We start from the raw sequence: 22826 nt of genomic DNA on the forward strand, positions 1-22826 counted from the left end.
TTTTTGATTACAGTCAAAAGTCCAACAGTGTCCATCTTTAACTTAAAGTGGTATGTATTACACAAAACAGAGGTCACTGTTGCCCTTTCAAAATAATTATTATGATTACTAAGGACCTGCCCTGTGAAGGATTGGCGCCCCCTCCAGTGTTTGTTCCGCCTTGTGCTCAATGATTCCGGGTAGACTCCAGACCCACCGCGACCCTGAACTGGATAAGAGCTAGACAATGAATGAACGAATGATTACTAAGGACCTGTAAAGTGTTTACAAGCTAATTAATGTAACTATAAATAATGTAATGAACATATTTTGTTTTAAACCATTCATAAATCCATATAGGTGCAGTCTTATTTTAAAGTGGCATTAAACGTGAACATCCTCTACTTTTTCAAACTCCAGTCCTCCTCCGGCCCAGTCCGTGCGCGCGTGACAGCACGCAGTCTACGTAGCGCTCCCAGAAGAGCTGCGCGAGCTTCATGAACGCCTGATGGTGGCCGGGCTGCGGGGACGCGCGTAGGTACGTCATGAAGTCCCAGAAAGCGCGCACATTGTCGACCACGCGCACCTCGCGCGCCTCCATCACCGCCACCGAGGAGGCGTCCCAGCACGCGCCGTCGATCTGTCCGAGGCTAGCGGGCGCTCCGATCACGGCGCCCAACACTGCGGGCGGGCTCAGGGCGCGAGTGCACGAGACCGCGGCAAGCAGGAGCGCGCACACACCCGCGACCCTCCTCCACCGCACTGCGAGAAAGCGTGCGCACGCGTCCATCAGAGAAACAACAGAGACTCAGAGGCTGCGCGGTCTGAAACATAAGAGGGAACAACATGAGGTTCAGCGTGGAAGGAAAGGCATGCTCTGAAGCAGCTGCACATGAGTCTAAGGGTCACATACACAGTGTCATCCATGGGAAAGTATTAAAGGGACACTAGGTAAGATTTGGGGTATTTGCCCCTTGGGCTCCCCCTAGTGCAATTTATTTTTACAGCACTCTTTTGAACTCAATGAGGAGGTTGGGTTTGCTACCATCATTCCAAAGATACATAGTGCAGTTTCTGCTTTGCTGAGCCCAGAGTAGCAATGATAGAGTCTCTAATCTTATTACAGGCCAGTGGAACATCACAATGATTTTAGAAAGCTGTGATTTTACAATAAAAATATTACAGTGTTCATTTAACGAGAAATGTGGTTGTTTAAAAGGAACAGTACCAAATAGCCTCCACAGAAAGCAATTGTGCCTTTAATTAGCTGTGTCCCTTACTGCTAACCATACAACAGCCCAAAATCCCATTTTCTTACTGGAGGCCACTGGTGACTTGGGAGCCCTAATCATTTATTTGCTAATCATTTATTTGAACATTTATAGCTAGAAACCACTTGCTTAGAGTGCAGCATTAAAGGAACACTAGGTAAGATTTGGTATTTTTGTTCCCTGGCACCTTCTACAGTTGCAGAGTGTAATACACATTACCAGCACAGTCCTGAAATTAAGGGGAAGTGGAGAGGGAGGGGAGGGTGGATTCATACCCTCCTCCAAATGTTACATAGTGCAGTTTCTGCAGGACTGAGAATGGAGTAGCAATGACAGAGTCTCTAATCTTATTACAGGCCTGTGAAACATCACAATGATTTTAGAAAGCTGTAACTATGATAAAAAAATATTACATAATGTGCCTTTAACAGCTAAGAAAGCAAAGAACTAACTGTGTCTTCACATTTGCTTAAAGCAGCACTAGGTAAGGTCTGGTGTTTTGGTTCCTGGGCTCCACCTACAGCTGCAGAGTAATTCAGTTTTACAGCATTGTCCTGAGATCAGTGCTGAGCCCAGATTAGCAACAACACAGGCCATATTCAACCAAATAAAGGTCAGTGGAGCATCACAGTGATTTTGAAGCTGTAATTGTAAGGTAAAAAATGCACTGATTTCAAAGGTCACTGCAAAACTCTTTTTACTATTTTTTTTTTACAGTTTTAAGTAATGCATTGTGGGACATGTCAAATGATCAAAAAAACTTACAGTATATTACTGCTTTTCACAGACAATTCAGTGAGAAATGTGATTTTATCTTGTGTTCCACATGAAAATTGCTTATCACAATTAGATATATGAAATATAAGAGCATTTTTTAATGCTTTAAAATATTTAAATAAACAACAGATGCTTTCTGTAATTGTCACTGTCCTTTACATCTGTGTTAACGGTTCTCCATTTTGAGGACAGTTAGTAAACTGGTCTAATCTGCATTAATGTTTAATATAATTAGGGCGGAGGGGCAGGTAGTGCCCCCAACATTGCAGAAATAACTCTGATCCCTAGCTTTTTCACACTTCACAATTTACTTTCATTTAAAAAGTTGATCTAAACAAATATCCTTGTAGTTAATCAGTTACTGAACCACAGGTGATTTTTCTATGGCACTGCATTAAAGAAAGCTTTATTTGGCATAACTGAGACTTAAGGCTGACGTAAATAACGGTCCTCAGACGTGGTAATAATAACCCAAACTGTGTTCTGCCGAATCCAAAAGTTAAGTGAAAACCCTGAGATGATCATGGAGTAGTCGTACCTTTAATTCAGTGAGTCGATGAAGGAAAGAGCAGCTCCTTTCTGCCTCTGTGTGCGTTCCTCTTGCTCCGTCAGACGCATTAAGTCCAGCTACAGCTCCTCCTTCCTTCACTTTTCTTTGCTGTGTGTAACGTCATCATGTGTGAGGGTCCTTCAGGGGCTTTTACACAGAAACCGAATGACATACGGATCAGTTTTAACAAGGTGAAGTGAATGATGTGTTCCATGCGTAGCGTCACACAGGATGACAGGCACTGTGATGTATTTTTGATTTACTGACACATTCACACATTGCTCATACATTTCCTTTTTTACTCGCTATTAACTTTTTAATTCAGAATATTTTGTCTATTTTTATCGTTAATACACTGAGCACTCATTGTGTTGACAGTCATCGTCCATTTTATCAGCTCCACTGACCATACAGGAGCAGTCCGTACTGTAGTCCACTTGTTTCTTTGTGTACGTTCTTATGCCTGTTTCACTTGGCTTTTCAGTAGTCAGGACCTCCACAAGACCACAACGGCGCTGCTATGACTTGGGTGGTGGATCATCCTCAGCGCTGCAGAGGCACTGAAGTTGTGTATGTTGTGCTGTTAGGAGTGGATCAGATACAGCAGTGATGTTTGAGTTTTTTAACACTGTGTCTACTCTGTTACTACTGGCCACTCTGTTAGACACACCTATCTCATTGGTCCACCTTGTAGATGTAACACAGGACACTGGCCACGGGACACTTCAGGCTGGATATCTTTGGCTGGTGTGGAATTAGCCCAGCAGTGACACTGAGGGGGTTAAAACTCCAGCAGCACTGATGTGTCTGATCCACCTGCAGTGTAAAGAATGATCTTCAACTCAGGTAATACCCACTCTTTTGGGGTATTCTCAGGGTCTTGTGGAGATCCTGAGAAATGAATGGGGATAAGCAAAGTATGCAGAGCCACAGTGTTGCATGCCAACACTGTAATTGTGAAATTACAAAGTGCACGTGTATGGTCAGTGAAGCTGATAAAATGGAAAACTAATGTAGACACAAAGTCATTTTAATATTAAGGCTAATCAGTGTACATTGCTGTAAGGATTTGATGGCATTCAGTCATGCCAGCGTTAGGGATGTCAGATTCTATTTTGCATGGTTAGGTTTGGATCACAAAACCCACTGGACTCCATCGTTCCACAGTCCATTGACAACGGGTTTATAGCCCTTTAGTCAATGCTTGGCAATGCATATGGTGACCTTAGTTTTGTGCATTTACTCCAGAGCTTCTCTATTCATTTACTGCTTTTGTATGGAAATTTACAAGCTGTGCGTACACAGTTAAACATCTGTGCTCACAGCAGGTGCCCCTTGAAGTACCTGAATTCACTAATTAAAATGGGTGTTTTGGACATATAGCAAATGTTGACATCAAACCATGGCATTCAATATGTACTTGTTGAAGATCTCATTTTAAAAACCACAAGAATGAATATAGAGATGATCCCCTTTTGCTGCAATAACAACCTCTATTTTTCTAAAACGACTTGGTACTACATTTTGGAGCTTCACTTCCATTCAACCACAACAATATTAGAAAAGTTAATACAGTTAATGGCCTGGTTCACATTTGTGTTCCATTTCGTCCTGAACCTGTTTAAAGAGGTTGACTTCAGGGCTCTCGTTCGAGTCGATGGAAATTACCATTAATTCAGCATTACCACGTTTTTATACAGTACATTTTATACAGCTTTGTATGTAGGTCATGCTGAATCTGATCTCAAACAGATGCACCAAGTTTTGGAAGCACACAATTAGCATTCTCTTAGCATTATTCTGTCCTTCGTTACACCCAGTTTAAGCCAAAAATATGTTTCTGTTGATCCAGAGACAACCAACAAATGTGCTTAACAGAGCTTTTGCTAACGTGCATTGTGATCTTAAGCTTGTGTGCAATAGCTTGCCCGTAGACCTCAAGCCAGTGGGCAGTTTGGTTGACTGTCAAAGAATGTTCTAGAATCCTAGCATGTTCATATTTTAGCATTATTTCATTAAACGTATTCTGCTATGTATATCCAAATCATTATTGTGTTAAGGCAGAACTGCAGTGCAGTAACTTTATAACTGAACAAGAGAGAATTTTAAGGCATAGCTATCCATTATTTGACTGAAGGTCGAAAATTTATTGAAGGGCTGAGTTGGCCGCAGTAGTCAATGAATGTTGTGGAAAGTCATTCATCTCTAAAGAATGTATTCTACCACTTGGTTTTTGTTGTGTAAGTTTCCTGAAATTTAATAGAAGAGCTGTCCAACCCGGTACAGTTTTAACAAATTTCTTCAGCAAATTATGTCATTATTTGTTAATCTTAATGAGAATTAATGTGAGTTTAAATAACTAGGCATAGTGCAAGCTAGAGGTAACAGTAAAGGTTTATTTTAATTTCTTTAATTAATTGTTTTCAGTACAATATTGCTCTGAAACATATTACACCCCTAAATCTAATCTGTGGGGGTGTTGTTTAAGAATTTCTTTATTATTATTGTTTCCCGGAGGAAACCCATGCAGACACAGGGAGAACACACCACACTCCTCAGATAGTCACCCGGAGGAAACCCACGCAGACACAGGGAGAACACACCACGCTCCTCACAGACAGTCACCCGGAGGAAACCCACACAGACACAGGGAGAACACACCACACTCCTCACAGACAGTCACCCGGAGGAAACCCACGCAGACACAGGGAGAACACACCACACTCCTCACAGACAGTCACCCGGAGGAAACCCACACGGACACAGGGAGAACACACCACACTCCTCACAGATAGTCACCCGGAGGAAACACACGCAGACACAGAGAGAACACACCACACTCCTCACAGACAGTCACCCGGAGGAAACCCACACGGACACAGGGAGAACACACCACACTCCTCACAGACAGTCACCCGGAGGAAACACAAGCAGACACAGAGAGAACACACCACACTCCTCACAGACAGTCACCAGAAGGAAACCCACGCAGACACAGGGAGAACACACCACACTCCTCACAATCACCCGGAGGAAACCCATGCAGACACAGGGAGAACACACCACACTCCTCACAGACAGTCACCCGGAGGAAACACACGCAGACACAGGGAGAACACACCGCACTCCTCACAGACAGTCACCCGGAGCGGGACTTTAACCCACAACCTCCAGGTCCCTGGAGCTGTGTGACTGCGACACCTACCTGCTGCTCCACCTTGCCACATCCCATTATATTTGCTCACAGGTGGTTTTCATAATAAATTAAATGACTATGTCTGTATTTGCCATATATTTCCTGTCCCCACCACTGTTAACAAACCACTCACAAGGACTGAACAGGCATTTTTAGAAACTTTAGGCCAGATTGTTCACTTTGTCTCATATGTAATACACAAGTACTGTTTAACATGTACCTTAAAATAGTTGTGGAAAAATTATGGCTTTAAATGAATCCTTTATTCAAAATATGTCAATAAACTTGTAAAAGGATAAGTAATTTGCTTTAATCTCAAAAACTCTGTAATTCACAAATATATGCCTTTAATTTAAAGTTTCTGTATAGTTCACTGTTAAATGTCACGTAGAAACCATTTGTTTTGTGCCAAAGGCTGCACAAGAGCCCTTTTTCGCTAGACACCGTTTCCTAGTCTATGCAGTTCACTACATAGGGAGTAGGGCGCTATACGCTATTTGGGATTCACTCGTGTTCTGAATGCCGTTATCCGGTTGGTCCAGTTGCGAAAAGTGGGTGGAATCAAGAGCAAGATAGACACAAATGCCAGCCAATAGAACAAGCTCTCTGGTAAGATTGTCCAATCAGCACAGAGAGGATATTTTCTAGTTCCGTCAGCGCACACATGGCCGCTGTTCTTGAATGTTGTGTCTCCAATGTTAAATTTGCTTTAAACGCATGTTACACCGCCGTTTATTAAACGTTGTGCCTGAGCTGTTGCTGTTTGTTTCAGGATGGTGTGGATAAGCAGAGCGTGCTGGCGGAAGGTTAGTAAAACTCAAAAACTGGAAAGTTTATGTTGTATATTGTCTAACCTTAACTTCGTATTCTGAACATAAAATATGTTAGTCCACCGCTACAATTCTTCAGTGCACAATACAATTTTAAATATACTCATTCTGAAATGTAGACTGCTGTGGTGTGGTAAAGCTTCTGTGGATTAAGACATTTCACTTTGTGTCCAGAGGTTTATTGTCGTTTTAAATATACACAGATCAGCCACTAAAATGACCTCCTCCTTATTTCCACACTCATTGTCTGTCATCAGTTTCACTCACCAGTATAGCGCTGGTAGGAGTGGATCAGACACAGCAGTGATGCTGTAGAGTGGGGAATGTTTAAACATTCCAGTAGCACTGCTGAGGAAGAGGGTGAAATTGGCTTAAAAAATGCGCAGAGTAACAGGTGGACTACAGTCTGAAATTTTAGATGTACAAAGTGCACCTGAATTTTGGGGAAATTGATAGTTTTAGTGTAATGGCTGATTGGTGTATAAAAGTACACAGATACGTGTTATAACCTTCGTCCAGGACAATAGTGCACAACTGCAAACACAAGTGGAGAAAACCAACACATCAAAGGACACAAGACAATAGACAGAACAGAGAAATACTGCCACAATGTACAGCAAAGAGTTCAGTGGAAGTGAAAGATAAATGTGCAAAGATATGAAAGTGTGTAGGGGTCAGTTCACATCTAAGTTTTGAGGAGTTTGTGCGAGGACCTGGAGGACGAAGCTGATGCAGAGTCTGCCCCAGATGCTGTGGTACTTTCTGCTGGAACAGAGCAGAGGAAAAACTTTGTGAGGCCTGGATAATATCAGCCGGGATGTTGTGTGTGGTGTATGAGACCACGGTGCACATACTCCACATTAATATAGAAGACCTAACCTAACCACACACTTTGATTCGTCTTTCTTTTCTCACTGGTTTCAGTTTGGGAACTTTGTGGATAACCTGCGGCTGTATGTGAAAGGTGGAAGTGGTGGCATGGGTTTACCCCGTCTTGGGGGACATGGTGGAAATGGAGGAGATGTGTGGGTGGTGGCTAAAAAAGACATTACTCTGAAGAGGATGAAGGACAAATATCCCCAAAAAAGGTTCACTGCTGGTGTGGGCTCCAACAGCAGGTGAGAGTAGAGCCATTCAGTCATTTTGGAATGTGACAGGGTGTTTTTTTTTTTTTTTTTTTTTGAGTGTTTAATAATATTTACAACATGATTCTTAAAAAATATATATGTATTTTTATATTAATGTTCTTTATATTAAATTCACGAATATGACCAAGGAGATTATTAGTTATTTTTTTGAAGCTTGGCCTTTGAATGTTATTTGCCAGATTCGGAATCCAGGAGCCATGCTTAACTATGGTTTGTCTCTAGATTCTTCATTTGTTGAGATCTGTGTTCTGTTGTTTTGTCAGTATCCGTGCACTCAAAGGGGCAAAAGGGCAGGACGTACAAGTCTTTGCTCCTGTTGGGATCTCTGTGACTACCGATAATGGAAGAATCTTAGGTAAGAGCACATCATTTCAGCAGTTACCACTTTCTGAAAACAAAAGCAAGTTTTTAAAAAAATGTAACAAATATCATCTGGGAGTGAAATTTTTATTCTTTTGGTTGTTGATGTGAGAAAGTGTCCATCTAACAGTTAAAATCATGGGACATGACAACACTAAGGACTCGGGACAGGGCTAAACACAAGAGTGAGACACACACACGTGTAAACACACACCCACACATCCCACATGAGCCGGGAGCCGGTCACAGTGTCCAGGGAGAGCAGAAGGCCTTTTTATTTAAATTATCTGATTCCATCTTTCACACAAGAGAATGCCACTGACCAGGAATTTGTGTGAGTGTACACTTTAGTGGCCAGTGACAAAAATTGTGCATATGTGTTTTTCACAAGTCGAACGTTTTATGTCGCTACCGGTGGAAGCAAGCGTTAATTATTTAAAACGTGAGTTGGTGACGAAACCGTATTAACAGCCACTAGTGTTGCACATTAACAGTGGTATATTTAACTCTGATAATGTAGTTACAGCTGTCACTAAACAAGTATTCATTTAAATAAAACACTAAAGGAAAATTAGATTGTTATGAAAATATTAAAATCTTTTAGTAATCTTTGCCATATGACTGTGATGGTCCTTCAATGTTCAATTCACTTTACTCACTGGCTCAATTTTTTTTATGGCTGAATTCTGAAGGGCTCAGAGCCCTACTCCGGGTGACTGTCTGTGAGGAGTGTGGTGTGTTCTCCCTGTGTCTGTGTGGGTTTCTTCCGGGTGACTGTCTGTGAGGAGTGTGGTGTGTTCTCCCTGTGTCTGTGTGGGTTTCCTCCGGGTGACTATCTGTGAGGAGTATGGTGTGTTCTCCCTGTGTCTGCGTGGGTTTCCTCCAGGTGACTGTCTGTGAGGAGTGTGGTGTGCTCTCTCTGTGTCTGCGTGGGTTTCCTCCAGGTGACTGTCTGTGAGGAGTGTGGTGTGTTCTCTCTGTGTCTGCGTGGGTTTCCTCCGGGTGACTGTCTGTGAGGAGTGTGGTATGTTCTCCCTGTGTCTGCGTGGGTTTCCCCCGGGTGACTGTCTGTGAGGAGTGTGGTATGTTCTCCCTGTGTCTGCGTGGGTTTCCTCCGGGTGACTGTCTCTGAGGAGTGTGGTGTGCTCTCTCTGTGTCTGCGTGGGTTTCCTCCGGGTGACCGTCTCTGAGGAATGTGGTGTGTTCTCCCAGAGTCCGCATGGGTTTTTTTCTCGGTGCTCCGGTTTCTTCCCATGGTCCAAAAACACATGGTGGTAGGTGAATTGTTGACTCAAAAGTGTCCGTAGATCTTAGTGTGTGTTGCCCTGTGAAGGACTGGCGCCACCTCCAGGGTGTGTTCCTGCCTTTCGCCCAGTGATACTGGGTAGGCCCTGGACCCATCGTGACCCAGAACTGGATAAGTGGTTACAGACAATTGATGTTATGTATTAACATAAATTTGGGAGGAGGACCACGCCCAAACTCCTCCCCTCAGCTTTATATACACCCTGCAAACTCATGTTCGTGTCGCTCCCACCTCCACCCCTTTTCTTATATTCATCTGCCTTGAATTCATCTAGTACTGGTGTTGCTTTTTAATAATTCCTGCATACCACCCAATTTTCCAAGCCTTGTGTATAACATACCTGTGTTATGTCGTATAGTCAGTCAAACAGGGAAATTGTTTAAGACGACTCAAACAAATACAAGTTTTAGACACTTCCAATTAAGACATTCTTTTCTATTACACTGCATTCTACCATGTGTCGTCTGCTTTACTTTACTAATATGATGCAGTTTGTTGATGATTTTTCACTCTTTTCTCTGTAGGAGCGTTGAACTGTGAAGGGGACAGGGTTCTGGTGGCTAGAGGTGGTCAAGGAGGAGGTCCTCACTCTGCATTTTTACCTAATAAAGGGCAGAACCGACAGATCCGTCTGGACCTTCGACTTATCGCAGACTTGGGTCTTGTTGGGTAAGAGTAAGAGTAACACAGAAATACCGTCATGTGCCTTTCTCAAGGGCCCTTTAGCTGTGGATGTTTCATTTGGTTTGGCTTTACACCCAGTCTGGAGCTGCCCTGAATGCCTCCCCATGGGGAGTTTGCCTCCCCATTTTAGCCTTCACAGGCATGGTGTGTATTGGCAAAACGGTATTAATAAATACATACATTAATGTACATAGTGCATGTGCTTGCTGTCTGTCTCCTATGAAAAATGTATGGTGCATCAAGAAGGGAAAGATCAGACAATCGTAGCCATAGTACAGAGTACAGAGCAGGAATGGGCTCAACACTCCACTTGCAAAACTGCAACAATTAGTATCTTCAATTCCCAGACAAATAGAAAGTGTATTTTAAAGAAAAGCTGATGTAACACAGTGGTAAAGATGCCTCTGTCCCATGTGGGGTTTTTTTTTGTGCGTGTGTTGCAGGCGTCAGTGTGTAATATATATATTTTTTTATATCTTACTGTACAAATAGAATTTAATATATAAAAACACTTGAACACTTTCTTTGTCCTTTGGTCTTTTAAATAAAGCTTTATGTAAATGAACACATTACAAGTTTCAGTTTTTATTGCAGTTTTAGAAAGTGTCCCAACTTTTATGGAAATGGGAAACATAATTATTTGTCATTTTTCAGAAAATCTTTTCAAACAGTTTAATAAACATCTCATGGAGTTATTTTCTCTGTAATAAATAATCACTACATTTGCTACATTCCATTATAGGAAACATACATTATAGGAAACATCAGTGCTCTTTCAAGCTGTTTCTAAAGGCTTTGTTAAAGTAGAGCCCAGGTTTCAGGGACATGTTCTATCTGAATATGTTTTTTTTTAACTACAGTGTAAGCTTTCTAAAATACCTTCCATTTAAAAGGATTTCACAAAAGATGAGTGTAACACAGAGAAAATGAATGGTTGTATTGTACAAGGACAGTTCGTGTTTGTCCTTTAATTCAAATTGGAGATTGCAGATAATACCTTTGTAATGTTGTATAGGCACTGCTCCTAGTATTGTGTAAAATGTAGTTCTCCTGTTTGTTTGTTTGTTGCAAAATAACCATTTATTTAAAACCATTTATTTGTTGGAACATTTAAAACATTAAAAACAACATTATTTAACTGGATATTTTAATTTAAATTCATTTATTTATTTTTCATCCATTTAAACAGGTTCCCTAATGCAGGTAAATCATCTTTACTGAAGGCTCTGTCACACGCCTCTCCTGTGATTGCCAGCTACCCTTGTGAGTAACATCAAATGCAGTTATTTACACAGATAAATCATAAGCCATTAGATTTTAACCATTACCTGGATCCAGAAACATAACGAGAGCCATCAACACTGCCATTGACAACTTTATGTAACTGGGCACGTTATAAGTTAAAGTTCATTTAAAGGCTGTGCCTGAAAATGACTGGTAAATGTGCTCTGATGATGTCACAGGACTGTGAAGGCCAACTGTGTTTGTGTCTCAACACTTTTGCTTGTGATTTGGAAAAAAAATAACTTGGTGGTTAGCACTTTCCCAGCACCATTCCCATGTGGGCGGAGTTTCCATGTTCTCCCTGTGTTTGCATGGGTTTCCTCCGGGGTCTATAAACTTTCCTGGTGTGTGTGTATGCCCAGATATGGACTGGTACTCCCTCCTGGGTTTCTAGCATCCTTGGGTATCTAGAAAGGTGCTATATAACTGTAACTATAAATAAATAAAATAGTGGAATTGTAACTTAATGTTACATGTGTTTATGCTCATGATGAGGGGGTTTTTCAACTGGAAATATCGTACTAACCTGCTGTTAATACAAAGTATGCGCATGTTAATTTCATATCAGTGTTTTAATGTTATTGTCTTTCAGTCACCACTCTGAGGCCTGAGGTGGGTAAAGTCATGTACGAGGACCATAAGCAGGTAACGGCTTCTTAAAGTACTTTATCTCACGTGTTGTATATTTGTGAATCTATGAAGAACACATTTGTCATTTACTTATTTTTTCCCTCTGATCATGAGTCCACACAGAAAAGGAACATGGTTTTGTTTGAAGTGTGACTATTCTCTTTAGTTTCATAAATACAGTGATTAGATTTTAACTTAAAGGGTAACATTTTACAATAAGGGCACATGATTCTCCATAACGCAAGACAGTAATAAACCTTACTAAATGCTTAGTGTCACAATTAATCATTTATTAATGACAATAAACTAGGACAGTTTTCCCCGAATCTCTCTCGTTCTTTTAGGGGTCTTCTTGTTTCTCTAGCTCTCTTTTTCTTGTTTTTTTTTTTACCTACTTATTTGTATTAGTATTTATTTCTCTTTCTATTTGTTAAGGGTGTTAGTGTATATAAAAAAACAGGCTTTTCTTTATGTAGTTTGTAAGGCTTTGTATGGTACAATTGTTTAAAAACAGACATTGTTCTTGCCCTTTTTTGTGTCAAATTCCTCAATTAAAAAAATAATAAACTATAACTAGCTTTTAAAGATTTTATAAAATTCTAAAATGTTTATTGTTTGTCATTACGTAATGATTAATTGTGACTTTAACTAATCATTTTGTATTGTTTATTTACTGTTGCTTATATTAAGTACTATTGTAATGTATTAACCCTTAGTTAGCTAAACTGAACACAAAACCTGCTTACTGCAAATATTAACCTTGTATATCTTAATGATTATAACGAATTGAGCATCTTAACGAATTGAAAATCTATTACGAATCTTTCACAAAAGTAAAAGACAATGATGCAGCCCTTAAGAGCTATTTAAAAACTAATGAACTTCTGCTCAAATCGTTCTAATCATTAAGATATGAAAGGTTAATATTTGCACTGAGCGATCTCTATTCAGAAATCAAAATTACAAAATAAGTTTGTTTTGCTGTTCAACCTCGTCTTTGCATTCTCACACAAACATGGGTCTAACGTTGTGACTGGAGATGCTCAGAAGTCTGTACTCTACGTAGAAGCAGCACACATTTAGAATGACTCATTTTATCCAATGTTTACTGATTTAGGACAAAAGGAAACGGACTTGTTTTTTTTATTTCACAGTTGACTGGTGGGAACGCCAGATCCCAAATGATTGCACATAACGTGGACTGAAAACATGACTATTATAATATATCCCTCTTCATTAATAATTCTTTAATAATGTAATGCCTTAGTGCTGTGCTCTGAATCAGGTCATAAACACGTCAGTGGATGCACATGCTACAATATAGCTGCAGGTTTTTGCCGTGATGTTGGGTTTATATATTCACGTGTGTGTGTGTGCAGTGTATTATTGCTACTGCTGTAACAGCCAATACATTATGCTTTGTTTCTGTTCTAGGTCTCTGTGGCAGATTTACCCGGCTTGATTGAAGGGGCTCATATGAACAGAGGCATGGGCCACAAGTTTCTGAAGCATATTGAGAGAACGAAGCAGCTTCTGTTTGTGGTACGTGAAACAACTGGAACTGTTGACTTCAGAGTTGAGTTTGCGATGAGTCACGAACGTGTTTGTGCTCCGCTGCAGGTCGATGTGTCCGGGTTTCAGCTGGCCAGTAACACACAGTTCAGATCTGCATTTGAGGCAGTGCAGCTGCTTACTAAGGTAAGGCCAGCACATTTAGACCTGGATATACCCAACGATCAGCATTCTCTCATTGCAGAAACACACAATGCCGGACCTGTTCATAAGATACAATGTGTATAAGCGAATAAATATTCGTGTTTATTTTTTAATTCAAATTTTTAAGGGACATTTGAAATGCACATGAAAAAAAAACTTTACCCAAAATCATTTGGAAACAATTCAAACACATGGTCTTTGATGTTTAAAATAGCAATTAGCATTTTTTTCCAGTCATTCTTCTATTTATAAAATGTTCAGATCATTATCAGGAGACATTTGGGCTTTAGCTGGTGTCTCAGCGCAGTAATAAAGGCCATTGGGCTTTTCCCCCTCCTCCTCGTGTTAATGTCAGTAGGATGTTTGCTGTCCTCACAATAAAATGTGATACACGTATGAAATATTAACACGTTTTAACCTGAATTTAGGAAAGAGGCTTGTGATTTAAAGATAGCCACACTGACATGTGGTGGCCTGCGTGTGTCAGAGATCCTGTGCTAAACCTATTTTAAACATGGTTAGACCCGTATGAGGGACCCTCTTTGGATACAGATAAATATAAGTCTCCGTCTGTTGCAAACTGTACCCCATAGGAAATCAATAATTTATATTTCTTGGAGGTTAAAAACTATTCTCTGTAAGACTCCAGTGTATGGGGTGTGCTATTTTTAAATATTTTAAAAAACTAAATGCTCCATGCTTTTTTTAAAATTATTATTATTATTTTAACAACAGGAGCTGAACTTATATAAGGAGGAACTGCTGACCAAGCCAACCATTTTGGTGGTCAATAAGATGGACCTACCTGAGTCTGAGGAGAAGCTCAGAGAGCTGGAGACACAACTAGAGAATCAGGACGGTGAGCGTGATACACAAAATCTGACAAATCAGAGAGTCTAGAATATAGTATTCATTCATCCATTATCTGTGGGTCCGGAATCTACCCGGAGGGGGTGCCAGTCCTTCAGAGAGACACACACCTTTGAGTCACCAATCCACCTGCCAACCTGTGTTTTTGGACCGTGGGAGGAAATCAGAATACCTAGAGGAAACCCACATGGACACAGGGAGAACTCCTCACAGACAGTCACCCGGAGCGGGACTTGAGCCCACAGCCTCTGGGTCCCTGGAGCTTTGTGACTGTGCCACCAGTGCAGAAACAGGGAGGTCATTTTAATGTTAAGGCTGACGGATGCATACACAATTTTCAAATTTTGCAGAGATTTGCAGTCACCAACTCCAGGGACCTGGAGGTTGTGGGTTCAAGTCCCGCTCCGGGTGAGGTTTGTTCTCCCTGTGTCTGTGTGGGTTTCCGCAGTGTGCTCCAATTTTCTCCCATGGTCCAAAAACACAAGCTGGTAGGTGGATTGTGACTCAAAGGTGTCCGTAGGGGTGTGATCCCACCGTGCGCCCCATAATTCGGGGTAGGCTCCGGACCCACTGCAACCCTGAACTGGATGAGGGTTACTGCACTCATTTTATCAGCTTCATTAATCATATAATTGTACTTAACAATTAGAGGCTGTAGTCCATCTGTTGCTTTGCTCTGTTCTTCAGTGGTTAAGACCAACCCAGGGCAGGTCTAGTTTTAAGTATTGGATTCTCACTGATGGAGTTTTCCACACTGTGCCCACTCACTGTCCACTCTGGTAGACACAGGGACAGTAGCTCATCGGTTGGTGCTTTTCTACTGCATGGTTCCTGGTTCAGTGAGTGAGCTGTAAAACTCCTTTTTTGCTTTGACATACTGTAAATCCACTGCCTTTTTAGTGATATTTATAATGTAAACATATCTGATTGTGCTGGATGTTCGCATTTCTGGCCAAACTAGGTCTCTGTAAAATCTTCAAGCTACAATAGAAATCACATTAGTTTTTATCCGACTCACAACTGCAGCTCGAAAATTACCCCCTCGATTTTAAGAGGTTAAAAAAAAATTAACACCATGTGAAAGCACAAACGACACGTATCGTTATCTCTGCTGTAGTTGTGGTTTCTGTAAGAGAAACTCACAGTTCAGGGGCTAACTGTGCTACAGCCCAAAAGGCGTGTAGAGCCGAGGTACCACGTGGTGAAGAGCACTGTGAATTAACCTTAGGCTCTTCGTCAGTGGTCACAAGACGGTCCACAAAGGCATTTTTGGTTGGTGAACTATTCTCAGTCCAGTCTTGAACCTCTTTGGTAAATGGAGCTGATAAAATGAACAATGTGTTGAAACAAGGTCGGTTTAATGTAACGGCGAAGTGATGTATAATAAGTTTCTAAGCTTCTTACTTAGTTCTTTGAAACAGTGTGGTACTAAACACACAATATATTACATTATATTATTAATACTTTTATCACAAGTGTTTTTAAATTCAGAGCTGAGCCAACCCCTGCCTGAAGACGGGAATCCCAAGAATTTTCTCCATTTCAAACACATCCTTCCTGTCTCAGCGCTGACCGGTCTTGGACTGCCGCTTCTGAAAACCGTCATCCGTCAGTCGCTGGAGGAGCAGGCTGCCATGGACACAGAAAGCAAGCGCAATGAGAAACTCCAGGAACTGAGAAGAATGGTTCCTGTCACTGCTAAACCTGTGTGGGGACAGCCTCCGTCAGCGTCGTAGAGCTCAGTCAACCATATAGAGCTTCTTTTATTTAACAGATTCTAGTGTATGATACTCCTGGAAAATAAGGAAAAAGTAAGACATAGGTGTAGACCACAGCTCGTGACTGTCATTGGTGGTGGTGATGGGGATTGATTACTGGGACAGAAACAGCACAACCTCTACAGGCACCGAACATAATGTATCTGCAAATAGCAGTAACTGCAGACTACACTGTGGTAGTGTGTGTACATATTTAACGGAAGAAGCTTAAAATATATTGTAGAGTGGTTTCCCCACATAGGGTCAAAGCCTATTCCTGGACTAGAGACACCTTTCAATGGCTGGGACACTTCCCCTATTCTGGTCAGTGCTGGAAACCTATAATAAGGGTGTTTGAACATAAATTACTCATGCAAACGCATTCATTTCCATGCACTGAAGCTGATGGAACTGTGTTCAAATCATTACTAGTTTGTCTATACGCCCTTGAAGAATAAGTGTGTTTCAGATGTGTCATGTCAAAGCTGACAAGATCCAGCTGCTATTAATTGAACGGTGGCATCTGGCTGCAGAACAGAATATAATACTGTGTCTTATTAAAAAAAATAATTATACCTATTAATTCAGAATTAAGTGATTAATTAAACATGGTCCTCAGAATATATTTTCTATTGTTTTGTTAAAGGACTGGGCAAAGGAAAAAACAGCTTTAACGGATTATTGATATAATGTGATTAATAAACAGGTTTGTGAAAACATGCGAAGTACTTGACTGCCACCTGGTGGTTACAGGCAGCTGGCAAACAGCAGTGGCATCATGGCATTGTGCTGCTGGTTTACTGCCAATAAGATCAATGACAGCAGCAGGGCAGATGAGGCACTGGAATTAAAGATGTCCGAACACTCTGAAATAGAAGAGACATTAGAGCACGATCAGTGGTTTTGTTTTTCAGAAATCCATAAATACGAACATTTGAAATGGCGCTTACAAAAAACTCACAGAAAGATGGCGCCATAGGATTCAGTTACTGGAACAGATACTGTCCTCTCCCTGAGCTGCTATTCACTGTGGGCTAAAAGTGTCCAGGGCCTTTTTTATCTCGAATATTCTGCTTACATCTAACATGAGAACCAGCAAGTGTCACTGACAGGAAAAACAGTAAAAAGGCTGAAAAGAGAATCAATCAGAGAGATATTGCCACATTAAAACAAACGTATGTAGTTACGACTGCGGTGCGACAGGTCACATGCTCAAAGCCTTTATGCTGTATATTCCTTTTTGGAAATAAATTAACAGCACAGGAAAATAAACATGTATTGCTCTAAAAAAGGTCAAATTGAAAAGATAGTATACAGTACATATAGTATACACTTGAAAATGGTCTGTGAAGTGTTTTGGAATGAGACCCATCGCTTCTGTAATGACTGAAAATACATGCCTTATTTTCACTGATTCAGTCTAATCCCTAAACTATTGCATCGCAGCAAGATATTGGTCTAAAAACTACAAACATGCAGATTTTTCTACTGCACCTTCAGTTTAATTTAGATTTAAAAAAAAGTGTCCTCCAGATTTGCACATTTTTCACCCAATAATTAATCATCCATAACTTCACACTGTATAGTCCTTAGCTGAACTCTAGCCATCCACCCACTCTCACAATCAGAGTACAAGGCAAAATAAACACTGTTGGGGCTCACAGGTTTAGATGGCTGAGGAATGAATGAGGACTGGCGACCTCACGATGACAGGGAAAACGCTTAGACCGCTGGACCATTTGAGACCCCCAGCCTTTTAGACATTAGTCGTTGAAAGAACACGGCATCACTATAGTGTTTCTGCACTGCAACAGCTCCTCTCATGGGAGGTGAACTACAAAGAAGCCAAATTAAGTGGTGAACAGCTAAAACGTTAAAGGAACAATGTGTAATACTGACACCAAGCGTTTAAAATCGAAATTACAGCACAGTTACAAAACAGTGGCGGGAGCTGTCTGCCGCCGCCTCAGACGTGAAGCTCGAGCAGGTGGCGGTTTGAGGAAAACTGAACGAACCAGCAACAGACGAAGTTAAGAACTTGGGCCGCAATAGCTACAAATGAGCCATAATCAGCATGTTTACACAGAAAAGTGTTCATCGTTTCAGTAAAACATCTATATACGCAAAAAAGTGAACGTGCGGCCGCCATTTCCCTGCATTTACAAGCCTTTACTGTCCAAATCCACCTTAAATATTTCAAGGCTGGTGTTACTTATCGATTTTCCTTTCCACCAAAAATGTCATTTACAAGGCAGAGCTTATCCACAATTGTCGTATTCGAGCATTTAGATCCACCTCAAATGGGTCCGTTTAAGAATCTTATTTGCGTTTTTGTTCAACTTCTTACTGGACTCATTTCCACCTTAAACAGCCACGCCAACCTAAAACTAGCTTGTTTAAAACTTGTCTTGAAACACTTATTTCCCATTTTATCTGTTTAAAACAGACGACCGAGTGCACATCATGTCACTACAACATCTACTTACCGGTGAAACGCTTATTTGCTGTGCACTACCAAGCTTAATTTCTCCATTCCACCTTAAAACGGGCGAATACGCGAGGCTTTTCCAAACACATTATTATGAATATGCCTCAGTTTCTTTAAAACAAATAAACAATGGTATTTACACTTTTCAATCATGTTGTTGTTCGCCGGCATCGTATAAAACACACAAAACACAGTCCTGGCACCTTTCAAACATTGCTAGGCCTCACTTTATATAAAACACACAACCTATGGCGTTTACTCATTTTAATCTATACATAGGCGTCTGTACTTCTATATATTTTAAAGAAATGATTAGCTGTTACCTCTTCAGGAGGAAATTAACCAGTTCTGGCTCTGTTCTGTGGTGTTGCTGCTTCTAAACTGCCTCCACTTTCCAAACACAGGCCCATTACTTCCTCTCATTTTACGCCGTCTCTGGTCACGGAGAGTTGTAGAAGGGCAGTGTGGCTTTTTGGGTCTTGGTAAAATTAGGGTGACCAGACGTCCTCTTTTACCCGGACATGTCCTCTTTTTTAGACTTAAAAAAAATCACAAAAGTCCGGGATTTTGTTTTTCTAGAACTTACATAGAACCTCGAGAAGCGTTTCGTTCACAAACTAGTCCCGCCCTCCCCTACTCCGATTGGTTCGCTTGAGTGATAAAGGGGCGTGGTGAAGCAGCCTAAAATCTTCTGATTGGACGGCCTGACTGTAGAGCTACCGTTATTGGTTGATAACCTTCTCTGTAAACATTTAATTGGTCAGTCTGCACGTCAGTAGTCCTTGTTTACGTCAGGCAAAGCTCATGTACCTACACTCATCTCGAGCAGCTATGCCGAAACGTAAATGTAAGTTCTCGGATGACTTAAAAAAGAAATTCCCATGTTTTGTGTAGCAAATAACGGTGTAAAGGACCTAAAAGCACACATAGGTTCAGCTAAGCATACAACGGCAGTGAAAGCCCCCCCCAAATAAAACAAAAAAATAACGTGTCCTCTTTTTCACCATCTTAGATCTGGTCACCCTAGGTAAAATATAACATTAACTCTGTTCACTTGGTCATTTCATGGCTGTGAGGCACTGTTTGTAGCCCTGGCCACACGGTGGACTGTAAAATGACTGAACAGAGGGCGAGACACAGACAAGACCTCGGAGGAAGGAGAATATACTGCTTCAGCGACGCTGTGAGAGGCAGCAGTGCTTTAGCTTTGACTGTTTCCTTAATCTGTGATCACACACCCTGCACATTTTATGACTAATTCAGTGAATATCCTACAGATTGCTCCTTTAAGGTTGCCTGTAAATTTTAATGTACAGTTTTTTACATATTTAAATATATATTTTAATAAATTGTGCAGAGGTATGATCTCTGTTGTAATATAAATAAACATGCATACAACAATAATTATTTTTCCACTCTTTTTGGAACCCTGTCCCTTAGGTGTCCATGGAACTGCTCTAATCTTTTATCTTTTACGGTGCTCCTGGCCCTGTAAGCCTCTTGAATCGGTCTATAAAACCATGTTAACATCATATGCCACATGAAGGACACACATTTACTACAGGTTTTCACAGAATAGTCACTGTTCTCCATGTGCTAACTATCAGCAAATCAGCCTCTGCCAGATAAGAGTAATCTTTCCATCAGAAGAGACTAACCAGGCAACAATGGCCTTTTACGGCATGCTCGCACTTGTGAAGCAAAACATCGGCTCAAAACAAATCAGCATGACGTCACCAGCAGCACTGCAGGATACAGCATGTCTTACAAGGCGACCATATTTGTTCTGTCACTATGGGAATAAAATGGAAATCCCACGTATTAAAGATAAAACAAACAAACAAACAAATATCCTGTGCTAAATGGTTATGGTGTAAGTCCTTCAGAGACGACTGATGTGAAATATCTGGGGGTGATAGAAATCAGGCAGAGGTTCTAAAACATTTTTAATGTGAAGCATCTGAAATATTATATTTATTAAATATTTTTAACTTGCCAATTCACAGCAGTGCCTCTGAATTTATCCCAACCATGGCTCACACACACACACACACACACACACACACACTGCACTAGGAACAGTAAGCACATACACACAATCACCCAGAGTGACCAGAAGCCATAGCAGCACCCAGGGAGCAGTTGGGGATTAGGTGCGTTGCTCAGGGGCGCCTAAGCAGTGAACGTTAAGGCAGTAGACAGGGCTATTCCTTCACTCCCCCACCACCAACTTTCACCAAGAATCACCTAATCACACACACATTGAGGAAACGCTATACAAGGGTCGCTATTCAGGGCTTTCCGTCAATAACGTGTCCTAGTTTTAAAATTCACTCACGGCAGAGAAATATAAACAGAGCTTTTAAAAAGACAAAGGCATTTCCAATATCAGTATTTTACCACACCCCCTGATATCATCACCACTTTAAAGAACTGAGCTGGTAAGCTTTTCTACACAGAGAAATCTAACAAAAGACCTGTATTAATTTGATGTTGTCTCAATGACTGAACTAGGCAGAGAAACTGGTAGGTTTCCAAATAAGAGTGAGTTCTAAGGTGTGATACACATCACCTGCACAAACAACATTTTAACATTTGACACAACTAGAGATGCACGATATATCGGTGGCCAATATATAATTTGCAGGTATGTGGATTCTGTTATTGTTATCGGTCTAATGCAGAAATTTAGCCGATATTACAACAGATAACTTGGCGTCTTTTGTTATCGTATCAGGCCAAACAATTCTAAATCGGTGCATCCATAGACACAACCATCAACATCACTGGAAATCAAAAGACTGTGAGAAGTAAACTACAGTGCACTCAGTGGGAAGCAAGATGTGTAAAAAAAAACTTATTTCTTTCTGATGTTTCTCTGAGTGCATTGTGTTTTATTTGGCTGTCTGTTTTTTTCTGTATGTAACTCAGACCATCAGTCAGCTATGTGGAAGTCAGACATGCCCAGTGTCGTGTTGTCAGTGGACTCTGTACCTCCACGCTGGCTCTGAGATGATGATGATGATTGGGTGGAAAGGGGTGTTATTTCTACCATTGGCCAGAACAGGTTGGTGGTGGAGGGGTTTGAACAGAGACACTCTGTGAGTCAGAAGAGGCCCATAAACATCAAAGGAACCTCTTGGTTAGTAGCAGTAGTTTTTCTTGTCCCTTATCTTAGTCTACCAGAGGAAAGAGACACCCTAGAAAGACATTATTAAATACCATGAGTGTATTAACCTGTTTGAAAAGGGTCAAGGGTTGAGAACAGGGAAAAAACAACCAAAATCTCAACTCTGTCTAATTTCTAATAATTCTTAAATAATTAGATTTAAATGAATTAAATTAAATGTCTTGTTATTTATGATATATATTGTATGTTTGGATTATGCCTTATAAACATGATCTGACATTACAGTGACCTCCAGTACACAGTCCTGATTCTCCATTCCCTGTAACGTACAAATATGGACATTTCACAATACATATGTTGTTAGTAAACAGTATGTTACATTTAAAACACAGTTTAAAAAGACAAACATACTGCATTTAGCCTATTTATTTACTGGGAAAGAAAAGTTGAGACATGTACATAATATAAATGTTTTAATAAAGCAGTGATATACGCCTAATTAAAACGCTATTCTTAATTGAAAATAGTGCAAAGAAAATATTTCAGAAATTAAAACTGAGAACTAATATTGTTTTAAGAAAAATACATTCATTCATTCATAAGCTGTAAGCACTTATCCAGCTCAGGGTCACAGGGGGTCTGGAGCCTACCCAGAATCACTGGGCGCAAGGCAGGAACACACCCTGCAGGGGGCACGAGTCCTTCACAGGGCAACACACACTCTCACACTCACTCACACAGACACTTTTTGAGTCACACAAAAAATAAACAAACACATTTAAAATAAATAAATAAAATTACGTTAATTGGCAACATGTCATTGACATGTTATGATTTAAAAAGAGCATCT

At 40.7% G+C, this 22826-nt stretch overlaps 2 protein-coding genes and 1 long non-coding RNA gene across 7 annotated transcripts in view; 1 reads left to right on the top strand and 2 right to left on the bottom strand.

Moving 5' to 3' along the window:
- gtpbp10 (GTP-binding protein 10 (putative)) overlaps positions 1–17326 on the top strand; it is a 31027-nt gene extending 13701 nt beyond the window's left edge. The window contains exons 1-11 of one of the 4 annotated variants that reach the window (XM_066682437.1): positions 1848–1863; positions 6546–6579; positions 7528–7721; positions 8015–8106; positions 9942–10086; positions 11291–11364; positions 11978–12030; positions 13450–13557; positions 13636–13713; positions 14467–14590; positions 16078–17326. In XM_066682437.1, coding sequence (XP_066538534.1) covers positions 6547–6579; positions 7528–7721; positions 8015–8106; positions 9942–10086; positions 11291–11364; positions 11978–12030; positions 13450–13557; positions 13636–13713; positions 14467–14590; positions 16078–16337 — 1161 coding nt within the window. In that variant the 5' untranslated portion in view covers positions 1848–1863; position 6546 and the 3' untranslated portion in view covers positions 16338–17326. Of the gene's footprint in view, positions 1–1847; positions 1864–6360; positions 6580–7527; positions 7722–8014; positions 8107–9941; positions 10087–11290; positions 11365–11977; positions 12031–13449; positions 13558–13635; positions 13714–14466; positions 14591–16077 lie in introns of those variants that run through there. The other 3 variants (XM_066682436.1, XM_066682435.1, XM_066682438.1) reach the window with 3 other exon arrangements.
- LOC136708588 (protein FAM237B-like) lies at positions 389–769 on the bottom strand. The gene has a single exon (XM_066683229.1). The coding sequence runs from the start codon at positions 767–769 to the stop codon at positions 389–391; it is 381 nt and encodes a 126-aa protein (XP_066539326.1).
- LOC136708137 (uncharacterized) overlaps positions 11969–22826 on the bottom strand; it is a 28579-nt gene continuing 17721 nt past the window's right edge. The window contains exons 3-6 of one of the 2 annotated variants that reach the window (XR_010804321.1): positions 17320–17438; positions 17099–17224; positions 16105–16230; positions 11969–13789 (exon numbers count right to left, since the gene is read on the bottom strand). This is a non-coding gene — a long non-coding RNA (uncharacterized lncRNA). Of the gene's footprint in view, positions 13790–16104; positions 16231–17087; positions 17225–17319; positions 17439–22826 lie in introns of both variants that reach the window. The other variant, XR_010804322.1, reaches the window with a different exon arrangement.

Source organism: Hoplias malabaricus, chromosome 10 (assembly GCF_029633855.1).
Source record: "Hoplias malabaricus isolate fHopMal1 chromosome 10, fHopMal1.hap1, whole genome shotgun sequence".
Lineage (NCBI taxonomy): Eukaryota > Metazoa > Chordata > Actinopteri > Characiformes > Erythrinidae > Hoplias > Hoplias malabaricus.

Bases quoted from the DNA above. Each gene is read 5' to 3' on its own strand.
- LOC136708588 (XM_066683229.1), bottom strand. From the start codon at position 769: ATGGACGCGTGCGCACGCTTTCTCGCAGTGCGGTGGAGGAGGGTCGCG.